At 44.1% G+C, this 22,022-nt stretch overlaps 1 protein-coding gene across 1 annotated transcript; it reads left to right on the top strand.

The window, feature by feature from the left end:
- The first annotated feature begins 384 nt into the window (after positions 1-384).
- Positions 385-20,742, top strand: SPRY4 (sprouty RTK signaling antagonist 4). The gene is made up of 2 exons (XM_060240529.1): positions 385-624; positions 19,666-20,742. The coding sequence occupies exon 2, from the start codon at positions 19,711-19,713 to the stop codon at positions 20,599-20,601; it is 891 nt and encodes a 296-aa protein (XP_060096512.1). The 5' UTR covers positions 385-624; positions 19,666-19,710; the 3' UTR covers positions 20,602-20,742.
- Positions 20,743-22,022: the final 1,280 nt, after the last annotated feature.

The following is a 22,022-nucleotide window of genomic DNA, read 5'->3' as shown; positions in this document are numbered from 1 at the left end:
AGCCTTCAGCACTCACCCCCCCCCCCCCGGCATGCGGCTTCTCCCTCGCGCGGCCCCGCACCCTCAATCAGCCCCTTCGCCAGGTGCGAGCCCCGTTCTTCTAGCGCGTCAGGTTTTCTCTCTCTGAAGTGTGCACGCACCGCCTCCATCCCTCCCTTCCACTGCAGTTTGTTTTACCTTCAGCCCAAGGCTGGGGGTATAGGGTGCATGCGCAGCTGGCTGCAGCTGCCGCCTTTCATTCATTAAAAAGAGAGAGAGAGAGAGAGCCTACATCCATCCTTAACTTGCAACAAGTTCCCTTCCGCCCCCCCATTCATAAATGAGAGCGGAGCATGCGCTTTAAGGCTCCAGAGCCCACCCATTCATACACTCGCGAAGACGGGCATGCGCAGATGAAGCCCTTTCCCTCCCATTCATAAAATAGCCATTTTCCCAGGCAGCGGTTGTTGCAATAGCGAAGCGAAGGCTGTTGCTGACAGCGCAGCACTTGTAGGTCGTTCGCTGAGAAACGAGGGCTGTTGCGTGCCAATTCCCGCCCCCCCCCTTGCAGGTACAGCTGGTGATCTGTCTCGGATTTAGGATTAACTCGCCTTTTGAGAGATGATCTTGGCTGGATTATTTAAAGTAAGTGGGAAATTAATCTTTCTGGTGAATATACAAGAAGGGAGGGTGAATGAAAAAAAATTAACCCCCCCTCTTGGGGCAGGGGCAGATTTGGCTCCCTTGCTGGATGTCTCGCCCTGACCTTCTGCGGAGGAGGCGTGGATCGTCCCCCACAACCCCGCGCACCTCAGGCGCTTTCAGAACCGTTTCGTGCGCTGCTCGCGACCCGTGGGCAGTTTGGCTTGGGCCGGGGGGGGGGGGGTCGCATTTCTCTTGGCGCCCCTCTCCTGAAGACCCTCCGCTTGCCCTGGGGGGGGGGGGGCAGCTGGGACCCGGCTTGGCGTTGGGACGGTCTTCGAGAAGCCCTTGGGTCGCCGGCCCCTTCCTCTTTCTTGGGGGGGTCTCGCCCCCTTTGCTAGGCGAGCGGGGAATTCAGCTGAGAAGCCAGCTGTGCCGTCGGGCAGCGCTTGCCGCCTGGAGCCTTGGCCGTCGTGGGCCACTTGGGGAGGCGAGCCGCCGGAGTGGCGGCAGCAGCTCCTCGCCGCGTGACCTTTGCTCTTCCCAGTCCGTTTGGCGGAACCAGCCCCCTTCTGCCTCCCTCCCTCGACGACCCCGTCTCGCTCCCCGGCGCGGCTCTTGGGTGCCTCCGCCGCCTTGGAACTGCCCGAGGAGCGGGCTTGCCGTCTGGGCTGCACTCGGACTGCGCAGCTTGGGTGCGCCGAGGGCTCGCTGCTACACCTGAGCGCTGCAAACAGGGAGCGAGAGAGAGAGTGGATCGGGCTGGGGCCTTCTCTGCCTATTGCGTAGCACAGCTAGGAAGGGAAGGGAAGGGACTGCGTGGTGGGGCTGGAGCCAGCCGTGGCGTCACAGCCTCGAAGCCACCAAGAGATGTTGAGGACCTGCAGCTCGCCCCCGGGGGAAATGGGAGAGGCGAGGGCGAGACTCGGGGCTTGGGAATGCAGATCTGGTCAGGGGACGTGCCGTTGGGCCCGGCAAGGGGGTGCGGGGAAGGAATGGAGTCTCCATCAGTCTCCCCCCCTCCCTTTGCTTTTCCTTGAGAGGACCGCAGGCAAGGGAGGGCCCGAAAGCCCGCTGTGGCTGCAGTCTCGCCTGCCCACAGGGCCTGCCTGCCTGCCTGGGACTTCCCTGTCAATCCCCAGGTAGCAAGCGGCAAGCCAGTGGAAGGGGATGTTTATCGAGGATTTCCCAGCCCTCTCCCAAGGTTGGCACCCAGCTTCTTTTGATGGGGCTGCTGCTCTTCCTTCCTTCCATCCTTCCTTCTTTCCTTCCTTCCTTTTTCTCTCCCCCCCCCCCCAATTGATGAGGTGAAATGCACCTCAGCCCTTTGCAGATTTCAGCTGCCTTTGAGAGTACTCCTCCACCCCCAGCAGCATGTTCAATATTTAACCTGACTTCCTTGATCTGGAGTCTTGAAAAACAAGAGTGCTGTGAACTTGTGCCGCTGAATCAGAATGATCTTCCAGCTGGCTGCTGTCTACCACCCCGCTTGTTCCCTTTCCATAAGCAGGAAGGAGAGAGGCGAGGCAGGGAGAGCTGCCAGGCTGATGTGATTGTCCGTTGGAGAACTGTGCTGATTTCTGTAGGCCACTGTCACCCCGCACCTCACCTTCTTTCTTTTTTTTAAGTCTTCTTTCCAGAAAATGGACTGCAGTTAACCTTTGGTTTTAAAGTGGAAAGCAAAAAAAAAGAGAGAGAGAGAGCAAAATAAATATTTCCGCGAAGCGACAACAACGTCTGTTTATCTTTACAGACAATTTATCAGGCACCGTAAAATGGCTGCAGAAGCCTCTTCTGTTCTCCCACAATGAATCGTTATTTCCAGGCCTGAGCACAAATGCAGTATCCACTGCACTAGAAAGTACGGAGAACACCATTTACCAATTTCTTGCTACTGTTTTTTCTTTGTTTTGACAGACGGGGGGGGGGATCCTGAAGCAATTATAAACATGCTAACTGAGAAGTGAATCCCACTACATTGACTATCCTAGAAGATGCTCTTAGAATTATTTAACACTGTTGCAAGTATCCCTGCAGCTCAATCACTAGCACAGAGCATTCAAGAAAATTCAGATGTTTGTTATGCTGCGGTTTGGTTTGGTTGATACAGATTGGACAAAGATTAGTTCCCAGAGTAAGCTGAAAGCCTTCCATGTTGTGAGAAGTTTCAGCGTTTTGAATTTCAGAAAAGGATACCACTGTCCTCCTGGTCTAAGGCCCCTGCTTTAGAATCCCTAAGCGCCATCTCTGGTTCTGTCCTTAAGCACTAGTATTATTTCTTCTCAAGGACTGATGACTGTAGCTTCACTTATTGGTTCACTTCTCATGATTGTAGCTTCACTTCTGAATACCAGGTTGTTGGACACAGGTACCTCCTCTTGACTTAGTAGTTTGTAAAGCCCTGAATGGATGATGAAGAAATCTGAAACCCATTTGCTTAACTGTAGGATGTCTGTCCAGACATCAAAAGACAGAACATAGGTTGGAAACCAATCTTTTATTGTACACCGGCTGGTATTTTAAGCAAGCCATTGTTGTTGCTGCAACGTGGAGGCTTTTAATGCTCTTGGAGGTTGTGAGGATGGATGGTGGGTTTTCCTTCCTGGCCCTTTGCTTCTCTTGCAGTGCTTACAAGTAATTAGATGCTTGTTAACAATGGTTCACTTCCTGTCCCTGACTTGGTCCGTTCAGGAGATTTTGGTTTTGTTCTTAGGAAAGGTGAGCTAAGATATTCTTTGGATGCTCTTCCAAGTTTCCTGCAGAAGGATGTCCAGCATTCGAAATCTTTCTTATGCTAGTTGAGATTTGTTTTTTAAGCTCCTGTCCTCATGGTTCTACCAGTGAGACTAGTGCTGTCACTTTTCTTAGCATGTGTGCCTTTCTTTAAGGTGAGCCCATAGGCTCTTTCTTGTGTATTTAATGATAGCATTTTAGGTTAAACAGGGTAAAACCAGCTCTCTGCAGAGGTAGAAGTAGCAAGAAAGTCCTGTAGAGCCAGGCACTCCTCCCTTTTGCTTTCAAGAGGTTTATCTGCCCAGTCATAGATGGGAGATTGCAGTCATGACCTCTTCAAGAAATGGACCTTATTGAGGTGATAACAGTCTGTTCAGGGCCCTTTTTTTTTTTTACATCAACTTGCTGTAGCTTCCTCTTAACCTGGTATCTCCCTGTGTATAGGGTGACCACTGCATGACCTCAGCTTAACATTTGAAAGGTAAGCTGCCTCCTGTTTCCATTATTGCACACAGATTTTCACTCAGAATTTGCTCAAAAAGCAAGCACTTCTCCTCAGCTTCTTTCCCCATGGCTTTGCTTGTTTTCAGAAGTTCTTTGTTCACAAGGAAAAAATACTTTATTTCCTTGCAATTCATGCCAGAATTGTCTGGGACATTCCACAAGAGCAGTTAAAAGTTCCAAGTGATTTCGCATTTACTGAAAGTTCCAGTTTTTTCTCAACCAGTGCTTTCTGCTGAGAGTAACCTAAAGGCTTCTAAGCTCCCTAATGCTAATATCATTTCTTTAAGGCTATCCTAAAGTTTAGCACATGTTTAACTCTCTGACTGGAAATCAGTGGGGACTTGGAACACCCTAACTTTGGCTAGGTCATGCTTCATGTATTTTGGCTGGGATATTTCTTGGCCAAAAGTCCTGTTCATTGTGCAATTGTGAAATAATAAGGAAATACACACCCAGATTTATTTCAAGTGGGAAGATGATCCCACTGGAGAAGAAAGAAGTGGAGTCAGGAGAGTTGTTATAGCTATGCCTGATTTCTGTCTCCAAGCTTGCTATGTTAATTTGAAATCATTTTGGACAGCATTTTCTCTGCTATGGAAGTGTTGATCCTACTATCTCTTTGGGAATAAGTTGGATGTTCAATGGAATTTATTCCCAAATATGAAACTACAATACAATCTCAGTGCTGAGCAGCTAAAGAAAAGCCAACCACCATGAATGGATGGGATTTTTCCATTGTGGCAGGCACTTTTCTGTTACAAGGGGACATGCCTGAAACATTCTCCTGTCAAGTTTTAACTTGTTTTTCTGAAGCATTCATTAGTTGGGTCAAGCCACAAGCAGCCACACAAGACAGGCCATTTGTAAAGTAAGAATAATCAATTTGTCTGAAATCTAGATATTGTCACACTGCCAGTATATTTCAGCTTGCCCACTGAAAAATGACTGATTCTTTAAAAGAGTCTTACTAATTACATAAGAATATAAGAGAAGCCATGTTGGATCAGGCTAATTCCCATCCAGTCCAACACTCTGTGTCACACAGTGGCCAAAAACCCCCACCCATGTGCCATCAGGAGGTCCATCAGTGGGACCATGACACTTGAAGCCCTCCCATTGTTGCCCCCCACCCACCCAAGCACCAAGAATACAAAGCATCACTGCCACAGACAGAGAGTTCCAACAATAAGCTGTGGCTAATAGCCACTGATGGACTTCTGCTCCATATGTTTATCCAATCCCCTCTTGAAGCTGGCTATGCTTGTAGCTGCCACCACCTCCTGTGGCAGTGAATTCCATGTGTTAATCATCCTTTGGGTGAAGAAGTACTTCCTTTTATCAGTTCTAACTCGACAGCTCAGCAGTTTCATGGAGTGTCCACGAGTTCTTGTATTGTGAGAAAGGGAGAAAAGTCTCTCTGTGTGTTCTCTATCCCATGCATAAACCTCTATTACGTAACCCCGCAGTAAATGTTTCTCCAAGCTAAAGAGCCCCAAGCTTTTTAACCTTTCTTCATAGGGAAAGTATTCCAACCCTTTAATCATTCTAGTTGCCCTTTTCTGGACTTTTTCCAATGCTATAATATCTTTTTTGAGGTGTGGTGACCAGAATTGTACACAGTGTTCCAAATGAGGCCACACCATTGATTTATACAGGGGCATTATGATACTGGCTGATTTGTTTTCACTTCCCTTCCTAATTAGCCCCAGCATAGCGTTGGCCTTTTTTAAATTGTAGTCATACACTGTCTCAACATTTTCAGTGAGTTATCTACCGTGATCCCAAGATCTCTCAGTCTCTGCCAGTTCACATCCAATTCACTTGTATTTATAGTTAAGATTTTTTGCCCCAATGTGCATTACTTTGCACTTGGCCACACTGAACCTCATTTGCCACATTGATGCCCACTCACCCAGCCTCGACAGATCCCTTTGGAGTGCCTCACAATCATCTCTGGTTCTCACCACCCTGAACAATTTAGTGTCATCTGCAAACTTGGCCACTTCATCGCTTACTCCCAACTCCAAATCATTAATGAACAAGTTAAAGAGCATGGGACCCAGTACTGAGCCCTGTGGCACCCCACTGCTTTACTACCTTCCACTGCAAAAATTGCCCATTTATACTCACTCTGTTTCCTATTAATTAGCCAGTTTTTGATCCACAAGAGGACTTGTCCTTTTACTCCATGACTCTTGAGCTTACTTAGGAGGCTTTGATGAGGAACTTAGATCAAAAGCTTTCTGGAAGTTTGTTGCCATATAAGTTCTTGTTGGCATAAAAGTGTTTGGTGGTCATCTCCTGGTTTTAAACTGTAAAGTAAATTTAGGAGCAATGTTTACTTTGCAAAGAGAACCAATTTTCAATTAACTGTCCATCAACATGAATGGATCTTCTATGATTTCACTGGTGGTGTTAGTAGTCTTGGGCATTGGTATAACTTTCGTTTTATAATCCTCTTAGCACAACTGCTGTGTCAACAGACCACCAAGTATTTATTTACTTAATTAGTACCCCGCCTTCCTCCTCAAATTGACTTACATCGTTTTCTTCTCCTTCATATAATCCTCACAACAGCCCTGTGAGGTGGATGAGGTTGAGAGTGTGTGACTGGCCCAGGGTCACCCAGCAATCTTTCATGGCAGTGGGGATTCAAACCTGTGTCTCTCAGATCCTAGTATGACACTCTAACCACTGTACCACACTTATATATAGTTATTTCACAGACTCTTGCCCATTTCAATGAGATTCTGCGCAAGACCTATGTGATATGAATGAAGACTCCATTAAATCAGTGCCTGGTGGATTGAACCACTGTCTTTCCACAAACACCCCTTGTTCCACTCAGGTTTGGCTGTTCAGTTAGCATTCTGGCAGTTAATGCTCATCTTTGTAGTTCAGTGTAGGTGTTAGTTCTGATAGTGGGTGTTCCCTGGTCAAAGTGCATCTTTTCTGGGTCTTCCCTTATTGTTGGATTTGCTTATTGTTTACGGCAAGGTGAGTTCATACCTGAATCTGTAATGAAAAGAACTTGTTCTCATTCAGTACTCACTGCATTGATACAGGAATACTGTGGAACTGTTGGAGCTAAGGAGGTGCAGACCTAGTTGTGAGTGCCTCAATGGGAGGCTGCTGGCAGCCTGTGGAAGTTGCTATGGGCTTTTTATAGGAAGGAAAGGTTGAAAGAATTACAAATAATAAGGTTTTTATACAGGCTAACAAATGTAAAGTCTTTTTTTCATTTTTGCAGTTTTCATTTTTCATAATTTGGCAAAAGATATTGCTATTTTAACAAGCACAATCTCTGGAGACTCTGAGGAAATTGCAGATAACCAAAAACCTTGGTGAAAAATCCATAGTGGAAGGATGTCCTTCGTATGGCTTCGTAAGCTGCCTCTTGCTGGTAAAATGTAGGTCATCAAGCCATATAAACTAGAGATGTGGCTGAGACGAAGAAAATAATGCAAAGAGGAACCATGGTTTAAAAACTGCTCCCTTGCAAGTTGATTATATATGTCATGGATTCTGTTGGAGAGTAGTTCCATTGAAAATCCTTTTCTATTTGTTCTAGTAACACTGTCAAAATGGCTTACAGTGTGAAGTTAACACATACCACATATAATAAATATAGTATAGAAAAGCAGAAACGAGAAAGTTCTATGGGGTTTTTTTTCTATCACAATCAAAACCAAGTATTTGCAAATACCAAAGCAAAGCAATTACAGAATATCTCTTTACATAACCTTCAGCTAAAGAAGGCTGGTCTTCACTTGTTTTCTAAAACTTAAAAGGGAGAAGGCCAAATGTACTTCCTAAGGAAGGAAGTTCCAAGTCTCTGATTATGGTAGAATACTGCAGATGTCCTCTGGAACTGACCTAGATATTCAAGTGGGTTCATTTTGGAGAAGGTGGTGGTTGAAGTTTCCTGCGCAAATGCCTTAAGATTTTGAAGCAGGTAAAAAAAAAGCAAATTGGAAACTGATCTGAAAAGAGCATTAGTTCCTGTTAATGGTTGGACAGCTGCATTCTGCACCAATAGAGAACTTTCCCAAAACAGCATATTCTAATCTAGTTTGGAAAACATAAGGCATATGTAACTATGACCATATCAGACTTCTCCAAGAAAATTCAGATATTACCCTAATTTGGCAAAAGGTACTCTTGTTCACAATCACATCTTGGTAATTCAGGAGCTTTACTGAACGCACTAAAACTATATAGTTGAGCCTTCAGGGAGAAAACCTATCCAAGACAAGCCACTCTACTTGCCTGATTGGTTGAACACCTAAACCAGCAGTATTTCTGTCTTGTCAAGATTAGATAGTTCTTGTCCATTCTGTCACATTGATACACTGTTAATGCAGATCCACAGTCTTCTTGGGATCAGATTAAAAAGAGGCAGAACTGATCACTCCAAACCTTCTGACAACCTTTCTCAGCAGCATTCTATAGATGTTAAGTAGCAAAGAGATGAGGGAATTTTGTGGGACCCCCAGAGGTCAAAGGCTACGGAAAAGAAAAGCAGTTTTTAATATTACCTTTGGGTTCTGGCATTCCAGGAGAGATGGAAATCATCTTCTAATCTCACCTCAGCTATGTGGTCCAGAAGGATACTATGGTCAGCAATACTGGAACTCATTGAGCAGTCCAAGAGAGCCACTATGGATCTCCTGTCTGACTACTCTCCTGGCATATGTGTTTATAGTTCGTAGTGCTTATTGTAATGAGTTAAGTCATCATGGACTTAACTTGAGGACTGATGAAACTCCACAAACTACAAAACTCTGTATTATTACTCCTCATTTCTAAAACTTTGTGCTTAAATACCAACACTTATTAGCAATGTAGTGTGTTTGATCACAACCTTGAAGAGAATTATGAAGTTTAGGTGGCAGTCTCCAAATTATGAAGACCAACCAAGTCACATCATCATACCACATGGAAGATGGATGCTTTAGAGAGTTCCTGTAAACATTAGGAAAACAGACACCTTTTTCTCTGAATTCTGTCCTCTAATCCTACTCATGTATATAAAGTGATAAGTACTAATGGCTAAATGTATTGCTCCACTCCACTGTATGGGCACAGAAATGCCTTTTATATATTGTGGAGCACCACATATTTAAATATCAGGGGTCTATATATTTATATAAAATATTGTCATGCCTCCTTTCCATCCAATTTAGGGATCCTATGGTAGTGAACAATCAAAAGCACTAAAGCAAGCTTTTAAAATGCATGATGTAAAAACACAACAATAAAACAAAATGCATACACAGAAAGGACAGCCACTGAGGGAAAACCAAATGAAACAGATAAGTCTTCTCCCACAGGCAGAAGCCAGTGATAGAGGGGCACAGACTGTTGTCCCTGGCATGGGAATTCCGTAACTTTGTGCCTTGACTGAGAAAGCCATTTTTCAGGGAGCCACCCATCTAGCCTCAGACAGTGAGGGCACCCATAGAAGAGCCCCTGAAGATTACCACAGTGGTCATGTAAGTACATATGAGAGTTGGTGGTCATTAAGGCATATTGGTCCCAAACCATATAGAGATTTAAATGTCAATACTAGTACCATTAATTTGGTCTGAAAGCTAATTGAATCAAGTCTAGATGGAACAAGATTTGTATAATGTGATCCCTACAACTCACCCCAGTCAGCATTCTAGCTGCAGTGTTCTGTACACTCTTTAAGGGCAGCCCTAGCTACAGTGCACTGCAGTAGTCTAATCTAGATGTTACCAAAGCATGTGCCATGGTAGCAAGATTTTTGTTGCCCACATAAGGCTGCAGGAAAGCGGCAACAGGCTCACCAACCAAAAATGATGAGAGGCTCTTCTGGCCACCACTTTCGTCTGCTTATCCAACAGGTACCCCAGCTCTAGCAGCACCCATGAGTTACAAACCTGCTATTTTAGAAGAATGCAGCCCCATTTAGAGCAGGAAACACAACAGTTCCTGAGCCAGTCCTTCCACCCACCAGTCGCACCTCTTCTTTTGTCAGAATTAAGTTTCAGTTTATTAATTTATTCTGATCTATCCCAAAACTTCCTCCAGGCAACAACCTCCCCGGGACCCGCAAGAACAGTGAGATATGCAGGGCTTTTTTTGTAGCAGCAACTGCTTTGCATATTAAGCCATACACCCCTGATGTAGCCAATCCTCCAAAAGCTTACAGTAGGCCCTGTAAGAAAAACCCTGTAAGCTCTTGGAGGATTGGCTACATCAGGGTGCGTGTGTGTGTGCATGCGCAGTCTAATATGCAAAGGAGTTCCTGCTACAAAAAAAGCCCTGGAGATATGTACCTAGAAAGGATACTGCTCTGTTTTTCTTTTTTGTCTCCAGCATATTGTAGAGCCCAGAATTTCTTCATCAGGCCCTGGTCTCCTAAAACATTCATGACTTGCAAAGAGTGTTAAATCAGCATGCTGTGACTCAACACATTAGCGTACAAACTTTTACAGTAAAGCCAAGGCTTTCTCCATAAAACTCTGATCTCTGAGCTGAGGCTGAAGCACACACTATGCCTAGTTCATATGCTGCATGGAATGATAGAATCTAATGTTTCTGATAATAATTTCCTTTTCGAATGTGGGCTGCTACATGTCTCTTAAAAGGAGTGTGTACCCTAAAACTTAGCAGGCATTCAGATGAGAGTCATGGGAACCCCATGTACACCCTCTGAGCAGTTGGATGGACAGATGGAACACAAATGTAACTTGTAAACAATGCATTATTTAGATAACTGAGGGGCAATGAGACATAGTTCTTGGAACAGTCTAGAGATCTTAGGTGATAGCTGCTGTGTGAAGGGGGAAATTTAACTGTGATGAACAAGATGGGTGGATGTTGCAGGAGAAAATCAGCATGTGCCTTTTTTTTAAGGGTCATTTCAAACATGCAGCATTAGCACATACGTAGCTCAATCAGTGGTACTTTATGGGAGCCATTCGCCCCCTCAGGGAGGGCATTCAGAATGTCTGAAGGCAAACTGTGGACATTGATTACTTTAGGGTTTAGGCAGCTTCTTCTCTCAGTAATGTTGGCTTCTGACAGCCAGTGGAAGAGAGATGAGTTTATATCATGGGGTGAACAAACTGCAGTTCAGAAGCCACATGTGACTCTTTCACACATATTGTGTGGCTCTTGAAGCCCTCAATGCCCCGCTTGCTAGCTTGGAGAAGGCATTTGTCTCTTTAAATCACTTCTTCAAGCCAAGCCAGCTAGTGGCTTGGAGAATGCATTTTAAGTTGCTTTCCTTCTACCTCTACCTTCTCCTCCCCTATCTATTTTCCTTCCTTCCTTCCTTCCTTCCTTCCTTCCTTCCTTCCTTCCTTCCTTCCTTCCTTCCTTCCTTCCTTCCTTCCTTCCTTCCTTCCTTCCTTCCTTCCTTCTCAAACATCTGATGTTCATGTCTTGCAGCTCTCAAACAACTGGCATTTATTCTAAGTGGCTCTTACATTAAGCAAATTTGGCCACCCCTAGTTTATACTATTCACCCTGATTTGAGGATAAACTCCTAGATTTCTCCTTTCCCTCACCCATAAAAAAATAGTACACCACAAATAGGAATCCAAGCTGCTATGGTTAAATCTACTAAAAAGGAATCATACCATCAGGCACAAACACAAAGCTCTCATTAGATGTACATTTGAAATCCATATACTGTATACATATGCTATGAACATATCTATATAAATAAAGTTGTCTTGATTGATATTATTCAATCTTATTTTTTTACTTGTGGCCTTGAGGATATTTGATGGTGGTACTGTGTTCTTGGAGGGCAAAAGTGAATAAAAAGTTGGATCCCTGCACCATACAATTTCAAAGCCTAGAACGTCAAGCTAAAACTCATCTTCCCATTTGTGCCCCTTCTTCTTGGGAGGGTTTTGTTTAAGTCAGGGAATTATCATAGCTACCTGTTTAAATTGCTTTTGGATGACTGTGTTTTTAGACTGTGGTAGTAAATAAATGCAACTGAAATAATTGTATTGGCCATAGACCTATCTGAAGTCCAACCATATAGAATTAAAATGTATTTTATGTTCTAATAAAAGGTATGTGTTTAACCTTTTTAAACAGTCTGATTTGGTGATTTCATGGATGCTGACATAAAGGATGAATGACATGCCTTCTTGACCAGTATTCTTTATCTAACTCTGACAACACTGATGTTAATAGGCAGTGCTGAAATCCAGCTTTTCAACAAAAAATAAAAACCTTGTCTCTAAGTCTTAAAGCTGATTTATCCTGCACATTATCCAACCAAGCAATTAACCCCCTGTATTCTGCCTAATGTTTTCCGATCTAAATACATTGCATTTTGTTTGTTTAAAGATTTCCATATAAAACTTCCCTAAATCCATCTTTATTGACAATGAGGTTTTGATTGTTGATTATAGGTGTGAGTTTGTGTGCTTTTAAATAACTGAATATCTTGTAGAGGTTTTATATGGATTTCAGGCATTTTAAATTCTCTGTTTTAATGGAACTGAATTTTTTTTAAAGGAAAAGAATAATAATAACTGAAGAAAAAAAATAAGAAAAGTGAAAGTATAGTTATAATTTGACACTGGCCTAAAGAGAAAAGATATTAGAATTTACTTACCTGTAGACTAGAAATATCCCTGGCCTGGATAGTCCAAGCTAGCTTGGTCTTGTCAGATCTCAGAAGCTAAGCAGAATTGGCCCTAGCTAGTATTTGGGTGGCAAACCACCTCTGGATGTCTCTTGACTTGAAAACCCCATGAAGTCAGTATAAGTCAGCTATGATACTTGATTATCTATCGATCTATCATCCATCTACGAAAAAGCCTAGCAGGAACTCATTTGCATATTAGGCCACACCCTCAGACCCCAAGCCAGCAGGAACTGCGTTCCTGTGCAGAACTGCTTAAAAAACAACAACAAAACCCTGCTGTCATGCGTCCATCTAAATAATTTTAGTCCATTCTTAAATCAGCATAAAGCATGTGTTATCTAAGTTCCAATTAGGCTTGCCAACTCTGAGTAAAGAAATTCCTGGAGATTTGGTGGAGTGGGCATGGTGGAGTTTGGGAAGGAGAGGGAGCTCAGTGGCATGATGCCATACAGTCCACCCACCAAAGGTGCCATTTTTTCGAAGGGAATTGACCACCATGGTCTGGAGATCGTTTGTTATTCCGGAAGAATTCTGAGTCACACCTGGAGGCTGGTAAATCTGGTTCCAGTAGTTTGTGAGATGACCATGAAAAGTAATGTATGATCTGTACTAGATAAGAACTGAGTTCCTGAGCCTAGTTGTATTTCCAGATATGAAAGCCAAACAGTGCTGTACCATAGAACAAAGTGAGAGTCCAGTTGCTCCTCTAGGACCAACAAAGTCTTATTTAAGATATGAGCTTCCGTGGGCCAAGCACACTTCTTCAGATAAGTGCTGAGCCAGCTTCTCTTGAGCCACTTCTCATTTCAGACTGAAGGTGTCCTTCACTTCACAGCATCAGTTCCAAAAATGCTGTGCTTGGGTTGCTACAGAATTCTTAGATCACCATAAAACAAAACTAATTTTATTCTTTTTTTCTGTTCAATCTTCTTATCCGTATCCATATATTATTAATAGATCCGAGTAGTCAGCCGTGTTGGTCTGAAGTAGTAGAACAAAATAGGAGTCAAGTGGCACCTTTAAGACCAACTTAGATTTATTCAGAATGTAAGTTTTCGTGTACTTTCTAAACACACTTCGTCAGGCGAGGAATCCGGTACATATATTGTTAAATTAATAGAACGGAAAGTCGATGAGAGCTACAACTGCTTAAAACCACTTGGATCTGTCTAAGCAATCAAGCCACTGGGATGGTGCCCTCTTCCTGCTGTTTTGTGTGTGCGTGTGTGTATGTGTGTAAAGTGCTACCAGGTCACAGCTGACTTATGCTAACCCCATAGGGTTTTCACGGCAAGAGACATTCAGAGGTGGTTTGCCTGCCTCTGCATCAGGACCCTGAACTTCCTTGGTGGTCTCCCATCCAGATACTAGCCGGAGCCAACCGTGCTTAGCTTGCAAGATCTAATGAGATCAGGCTAACCTAGGCCATCCAGAACAGGGTACTGTAAACTGTTCAGAGTCTGACATAAAATACGTGTCCAGGGGAAGCTGGTTCTGCCAACTGGAACTGGTTGTGCACAGCACAGATTAGCAGTCGCTGGTCACATCACTTCCCCTTCTCAGAACATTTTCCTCTTAAAGCAGGGAATTAATATTTAAATCAGTAAAACCTTCCTGCTATGCTTACAGAAGAATCGGAGCTTTACAGTGTGGGGGGTGCAAGATGAGCAATTAACTTGGGTAGGCAATAGCTGGCAATCCATTCGCTGGGACCTTGTGGAGAGAGGAGGAAGCCAGGCTTGTTCCATGTGACTTTAAAAAAAATCCAACACATCCTGTTTCAAAGATACATCTGCAAAGGCACAATTCATCCAAAGGGAAACCAATTTTAAGTCCACTGGTTTCAGGGGAAGAGTGCAATTCAACAATGCAATCCTAAACAGAATTATACCCTTCTAAGGCCATGGACTTCAGTGGATTGAGGAGGGTGCAACTCTGCTTAGGATGGCAGTACAAAATACTGAACTTTAGACGTAATGTGTTGCATTTATGAATTATTTCCTCTTTTTTTCTTCCTGAACGTCATTTAATAGTATGTTCAGTTCATCTTGCCTTTCAGCATGTTTAGATCTTCATAGACAAAGCATTATTTCTCCTCCTTTAATCAAGTCTCTGCTTTTCATGAATGTCAGCAACCTCTCTTCTTGACCTTAACCAGGAATGTTCTTTCGTCCTCTGCTTCTTTACAATGATCTTTATATATATATATATATATATATATATATATATATATATATACACACATATAATTAATAAATAATATAAAGGTCATGGTGAGGAAGTGGCAGCTGTACCAGAAAACAATGTGTGCTCTCTAAATTTGAACCAAGTTGTTTCCATTCTTTGATTTAAGTTTAGTTGCTTCCTGTGGTTTCATGTCCTACACTACAGCTGAATCTCTGGATGGGCTCCAGTATAAATTGCACTCTTCCAATGAAATTAGAGACTAGCAATAGATGGGGCAGCTAGTAAACAGCATTTAAACCAAATATTATGCTGCTTGGTGTTTGGATGAAAATAGTCTGAATGTTTAACGGAGCTTGTGCCCTACACTCTGATTTTTCCCCCCCAGCCAAGTCACTAAGAGTCTGTTTTGACACATTCTCTGTCTACTACCTGAAGATACTCCAGTGCATCTGGATAGAAAGCAACAGTACTTTTAGACTTTAAGCCTTAGAAATATGCTTTTAAGAAATTCTGCTGATTTTGATTGCCAGAGGAATGATGAGTGGCAGAAATCAATTTTTGATGCATAATTGGCCACTGTGAAGCTACATGATGTTGGGAGGGAGTTCACTGTGTCGCTGTCCACATGAATATGCCATTCTGATTCCCCAGTGTGCATAGGGCAGAGCTAAAATAAAAACTGCTTTGAAAAAGTGCTTAATTCTGAGTATTCCTATGGATGCAGCTTCATATATAGTAATGTAAATTCTACATATGAGGAAAACCTACTGAAAACTATCAATGTGAGCATAAAGAAGTCTTTGTTTGTACTTCAAGAAACAAGGATTCTGTTCATGCATTTGTGTGCTAAGACTGACAATTAGGGACACCAGTTATTCCACTAATTAGATATCTGGAAACAGGAGGAAACTGCTTCTGTTTAGGCTTCAGAGGTCAGGTCAATTTTGTGCATTTTACAACAGTTAACTTTTCTGACTCTTGTGCATGTGTTTTAGTGGATGTCTTGATATGTTTTCAAGTTGATTTCTGAGAAAGCAAGGTGCACGTTCAAGGTGATGGGGAAATCTATATAGTAAGAATTGGCAGCAACTAGTGCTCTCCCCCAAACTGAGTTGCATTCAGTAGGGTTGCCAGCTCTGGGTTGAGAAATTCCTTGTGATTTCATTCATTCATTCATTCATTCGATTTATATCCCGCCCTCCCCACCAAGGTGGGCTCAGGGCGGCTTACAACATAAAATCCAGAACAATTAAGATTAATAAATATTAAAATACATTCAATAATTTACAATAGTTAAAACAGTAAAACAAGAAGAAACAGTCTAACCGTTCGGTGCTATTCTCACAGCCTTCCTCTGCAGTTTTTAAATACCAGTCAGGTATATACCAACCGGAAGAGGACTGTCTTACAGGCCTTGCAGAACTGCCCAAGGCCCTCACCTCCTCCGGTAGCTGGTTCCACCAGCAGGGGGCTGTGATTGAGAAGGCCCTATCCTTAGTTGACTTCAGACGGGCCTCCTTCGGCCCAGGGTTTACTAGCAGATTTTGGGAACCAGATCTGAGTACTCTCTGGGGAACATGTGGGGAGAGACGGTCCCTAAGGTAGGTAGGTCCTAGGCCATATAGGGCTTTAAAGGTAATAACCAGCACCTTGTAACGAACCCGGTGTATTATTGGCAGCCAGTGCAGTCTCCGGAGTCCCGGCTGAATGTGCTCCCACCTAGGAAGCCCTAATAACAGCCGGGCAGAGCCTGAGGAGGGTGAGGTTTGGAGAAGGAAGAGACCTCTGTGGGGTATAAAGCCATAGAGTCCACCATCCAAAGCTGCCCTTTTTAAAAGGGAAACTGGTCTCTGTAGTCTGGAGACCAACTGCAATTGCACGAGGTCTCCAGGCTCCACCTGGAGGTTAGCAACTGTATTGAAGCTTCAGTGGGTTCCCCTCCTCTCTCTTTTCTCTCCTCCTTCCACAATTCCACACCCCAAGGCACCCGTTACAAACTTGTCATGACCCACTCAAACCTTAATCCCTTTCTGTCAGGCAGACAAATCATGTTTCATCCTCCCATCAATTTATCATTTCTGCTACTCGCATCGCCCACAAGATTTTTTTTTTATACAAGATTTTTTTAAAACACAATTTATCCCTCTTTTAAAAGCCTACTATGTTGCTCATTATTGTAGCAGAGAGGAAATGAAATATTTATTAAACAGAATCTGCATCTAACAGCATCTAACTTCTGGGTCAGCGCTTGCAAAGAGGCCAGTGGGCCTGAATTTCCTATTCCCCACAGGGACGCAGGCTATTTTGAGCCCTTGAGGTTGCAAATGGGGAGGGGATTAATAGTTCTGCATTTGTAAGCTGCTCCCTGTCTGCAAATCTTTCCAGCCAGCTCTCTGCAGCATCAGGTGCCAGCCCTCAGAAATTAAAAGGAGGGAAAGCCACATCACTCCATGGCAAAAGCCACGGCCTCTTCAAGCCTTCCATCCTTCCGAGGTCGGTAAAATGAGTACCCAGCTTACTGGGGGGAAAGTGTAGATGACTGGGGAAGGCAACGGCTGGCAAACCACCCCGTAAAAAGTCTGCCGTGAAAACGTGAAAGCAACGTCACCCCAGAGTCGGAAATGACTGGTGTTTGCACAGGGGACCTTTCCTTTCCTTTCCTTCAAGCCTAGATCCCCCACTACCCAACCATCCGCTGCTGTACTTTGCTGCTTTCAGCAGGACTGGGATACAGTCTTCTCTTTTCTTTTTGCCAAAAGCTACATAAGTAGCTCTGGTGGTAAAAGAGAGCCATGGAAGAGCCAGGAAAGGAGTTTGGGGTGGAAGAGGAAAACAAATGGCCCCATCTTCTTCCTGAAGAAGCCAACCTCTATAGGAAGAGGTTTGAGATACTCAGTTAGCAAAAGCTAAATCCCTGCTGCTATCCATTTAGAGCACAATGTTCAGAGACCGAGCGTCTTTGGTGGACTCCGATTGCACAGGAAGAGGTATGCTCTTTGCTGTGCTAAACTCACCTGGGGATACAATCACTGGCACACAAGGATCTAAGGCTTCAGTCAATCACCTGAAAAGGAGTCACTTGGAGCACCATCCCCCCCCCCTTTTAATGCTAACGTGCACTGCTTTAATCTGTTAGCAAACAATAAACACTGTGCAGCTTGTTCTGTTCCTGGGAAACCTGTTTTAAGGCCTGCTTCAATACTGCTCTTTTGTACAGTTGAGAAGGGAGAGTATACTGTCCCTTCTTTAATGTTATGCCTAAATTATGCATCTCAGCTTCCCAATTTCCCCCATTTTTCCTGAAGGGAAAATGTTGTGCAAAGTGGGCCACTGTGCATATGGAGTGCAATCTTGTGCAGTTATTCTAGTGTGAGACTACTGAGTTCAATGGGTTTAGACTGGAGTAACTGCAGAATTGTGCTCTTAGGCTTCCAAATAGAGCACCTCCACAGACAGACTTCATGTAGATTCATAGGCAAAGGCTATCCTTCACCAGCTAAAGAGCAGTGTCCCATGTAAGTATATGAACTGGGCCACAGATTAAACAAACCTGTCATGTATCTGAAGAACAGATTATTTACTCTACGCCCTCTGAAGAGCGCTGATGCGTCCTACTGTGATTTTTGTAGATTCATCTTCAGCAATAGAACTGGGGCCAAACTAGGTAAGACACTGTAAGTTCCAAGTAGAGATGTTCCTTGTGAATTATTAAAGTGCAGGGGCCCTGTTTTGATTGGGATCATGGGTGGGTGTGGGTGAGTCAGGATGAAATTTTTTCCTGATCTGTAATGACCCCATGGGGCTGCTACATGTTTGTCAGTGGGGGGGAAGCGTGCAGCCCCCCCCCCAAACAAATGAGTTTATATTTATTGAAGTACCTTCCCTTCCAGAATCTGCTTCTGAGAATCTAAATTTTAGCTGCTGGGGATCAACGGGGTGGGGAGACTAGGTCGGATTGCTTGTTTACTGAAAGCATTTGAATGTAGGCCAGTCACTCAAAGGCTTGAACTTGGCATCTCCCCCTTTTCATTGCCGTGAAAAGGAAGGAAATGGGAATTTAATAAAAGCATGCATAGGTGCACAAGAATTTAAGTGTTCAGCATGAACTTTTGTCAGAGTAGCATCTCTATTTGAATAGTCCATAGACTTTAGCATTGGTTATCTTATGAGGCACATTCTTATTTGCCTGATGGATTGACTGTTCTCCACCCCTTTCCCCACAAGATAGATCCAAGTGGACAGCCGTGTTGGTCTGAAGCAGAAGAACAAAGTAGAAGTCAAGTGGCTCCTTTAAGACCAACCAAGTTTTATTCAGAATGTAAGTGTGCTTAGAGCACATGAAAGCTTACATTCTGAATAAAACTTTGTTGGACTTAAAGGTGAAACTTGACTCCTACTTTGTCCCTCTCCCCGCCAAGCGATCCTTAACCACCTCAGTCACATGACACCAGAGCATGTGTGTAGTTGCTCCTCCAAAATTCCTTCTTGTCAATTATTTTCAACCACTTACCAGACAGATGCCAGTGCCCACCTAGAGGTCAAGATCATAGGCCTTCTGGAGAATGCCAAAATCGTAGGTGTCTTGTGGAATGCCAAAATAATAATTCATGTGAGTAACACGAAGAGTGGTTTCATACTGGCTTTTTTCTACCCCTTAAGAAGTCTCAAAGTGGCTTACAATTTCCTTCCCTTCCTCTCCTCACAACAGGCACCTTGTGAGGTAGGTGGGGCTGAGAGGGCTCTGAAAGAACTCACTGGCCCAAGGTCACCTGGCAGGCTTCATGTGGAGGAGTGGGGGGAATCAGATCCTGTGATCCAGGTTAGAGTTTGCTGCTCTTGCTGGCTCTTTTGTATTGCAACTGAGTCCATTGTTACCTCTAAATAGCTGAAACAATAAGACTTTATTGAGGCAGTGACAGTAGTAGCTGATGTCTGAATTATTCTGTTTTTCTTCCTTCTGCCAATCTCTTTTTTAGGACACTTAAAAGCAGGGTTCCCCAGTGCTGAGAACAGCTGGAGCAATGGAGCCTCGAATGCCTCACAGCATCACTGTGGCCCCCAATTCCACCATGGTACAGCCACTCCTGGACAGTCGTATCCCCTATGGCAGATTGCAGCATCCTTTGACCATCCTGCCCATTGACCAAATGAAGACCACGCACATAGAGAATGACTACATTGACAACCCCACCCTGGCTCAGCTGGCTGCTCAGAAATATCCCAGGGGGCACCATGAACTCACTCACCCATCAAGATGTGAGCAAGACATCACTCACCCATGGATTTCTTTCAGTGGGCGACCAAGTTCCATCAGCAGCAGCAGCAGTACCTCTTCAGATCAAAGGCTTTTGGATCACATGGTGCCAGCGCCAGTGGCCGACCAGTCCTCTCCAAGAGCAGTCCAGATACAGCCCAAAGTGATTAACTGCAAGCCCCTTGATCTCAAGGGTCCCACGTCTCTGGAGTTGGACAAGCATTTTTTGCTGTGCGAAGCTTGTGGAAAATGCAAGTGCAAGGAATGTGCCCTGCCGAGGACTTTGCCCTCCTGCTGGGTCTGCAACCAAGAGTGCCTCTGCTCTGCTCAGAACCTGGTCAATTACTCAACCTGCATGTGTCTGGTGAAGGGCATCTTCTACCACTGCACCAATGAGGATGACGAAGGTTCCTGCGCAGACCACCCCTGCTCCTGCTCTCATTCAAACTGCTGTGCCCGATGGTCTTTTATGAGCGCGCTCTCCCTGGTTCTGCCGTGTCTGCTGTGCTATCTGCCTGCTACGGGCTGCGTGAAACTGTCGCAGAGATGCTATGACCAAATGAGTCGGCCTGGATGTCGGTGTAAAAATACGAACAGCGTGATCTGCAAAACATCCCCTGAAGGGAAAGTTGGCAGCAGACCAGAGAAGCCATTTTGATTTCTGGGGAGAGGGGTGGGGATGGGACATGTAGAAAAACTACAGGAAGGAGTTTCATAACCTGTGTTGCTCATAGAACATATGTCAACCTTTTGCTTTCAACAAAGAAAGAAAGAATAAAAAAGACACCTCTTTCCTGGACCTGAAGCACTTTGAATTATTCAGGGTTGTGGAAGTGGAGTGCAGAAGGCGGCTTCTTAATTATTTGCAGAGCAAAGACAGAAACTGACCACACAGAACAGTTTTGCTTCTTCCTTTTTTCTGGCTCCTAGAGTTGGCTGTTTGCTAAGTTGACAGACTACAAGAATAATTAACATATGGGTTTGGCGGGTACATCCCGGAGCTGCAGCAGGATTCTTATTTCTCAAAGGCTGTCCAGTTCAGAACAGGGATCTTTCCCCCATCTAACTTTTATTTATTACCTGGAGGCTGTTGTCAGTAAAACATTTAACTTTCTCAACACTTTAAGAGGAGCAGTTGTCTCCTATCTTCTGCCTGCTGTCTCCTCTCTTTTCATATACCAAAGTGGCAAGCTACATTTCCCAGTAGTATTTTTGATTAAAGATCCCTTTCAACTCTGTCTTGAGCTGAGCTTGGTAGGACGGAGATGCCTCCAGCTGAGGAAGCTTTTCTGCTGATTGCTGCAGGGCAAGCCACAGTTAGAGTTGAAGCTGGCAGTCCTACCAGCCTCTTCATTTAAACCCATCTTATTCATTGTTAATTTGATTCCTAAGGACATCACTTTGAAAGCATGAGGCAGCAGAGAGCAGGCATTGCATGCTTTGCTCCCAACATTCACACCCTCAACTTAATGTCTTCCTAGAACTTGGCAGGCATTTGGCTCTGTATGCATAAAGCTCTCTGCGCAGTTCTGGATCATGCAGAGACTTCTATGCACACATTGTACAGGCTCTGTGCAGACATTAAGCTGAAGGTGTGGACATCTGCAGAATGCGATTCCCACCCCCACGCCTTGAAGTAATGTCGAAACATGACTAAGAGTTCTTGGTCCAACATTGCTTTCTCTCATATAAAATTGGGAAGGGGGGGGATGCATGTAACTTTGCCATTGTCTCAAGCCTGCAACCACTTAGGTGGAGATGTTCTACTGACTTCAGTGAGACCACTACTCCAAAGGAAGCAGGCTGGAGACTGCATTGCAAAGCTTTGATTCCCAAGAATCCTGCAAGATTGGCAGCTAAGGCCCTATTAATTCAGCATAATGGCCAACAACAGGAATGCTTGAGCTTCTTGGCCCCTTCAGCACCTAATGAATTCTGAGCATACACTTCCCATCAGTAAGCTCTGTTACACAGACAGCAGGTTGCCCCTCACAAATAAGAACTGCTGAAGTAAAGGCAGATGTCAGGGCACCACTCTCACTGACTTTTTCACATTGAACTGAAGCAGTTCCATACTTA

This window comes from Heteronotia binoei, chromosome 5, assembly GCF_032191835.1.
Source record: "Heteronotia binoei isolate CCM8104 ecotype False Entrance Well chromosome 5, APGP_CSIRO_Hbin_v1, whole genome shotgun sequence".
Classification (NCBI taxonomy): domain Eukaryota; kingdom Metazoa; phylum Chordata; class Lepidosauria; order Squamata; family Gekkonidae; genus Heteronotia; species Heteronotia binoei.
The sequence above is the reverse complement of the archived record's forward strand: the minus strand, read 5'-3'. Positions and strand labels throughout refer to the sequence as shown.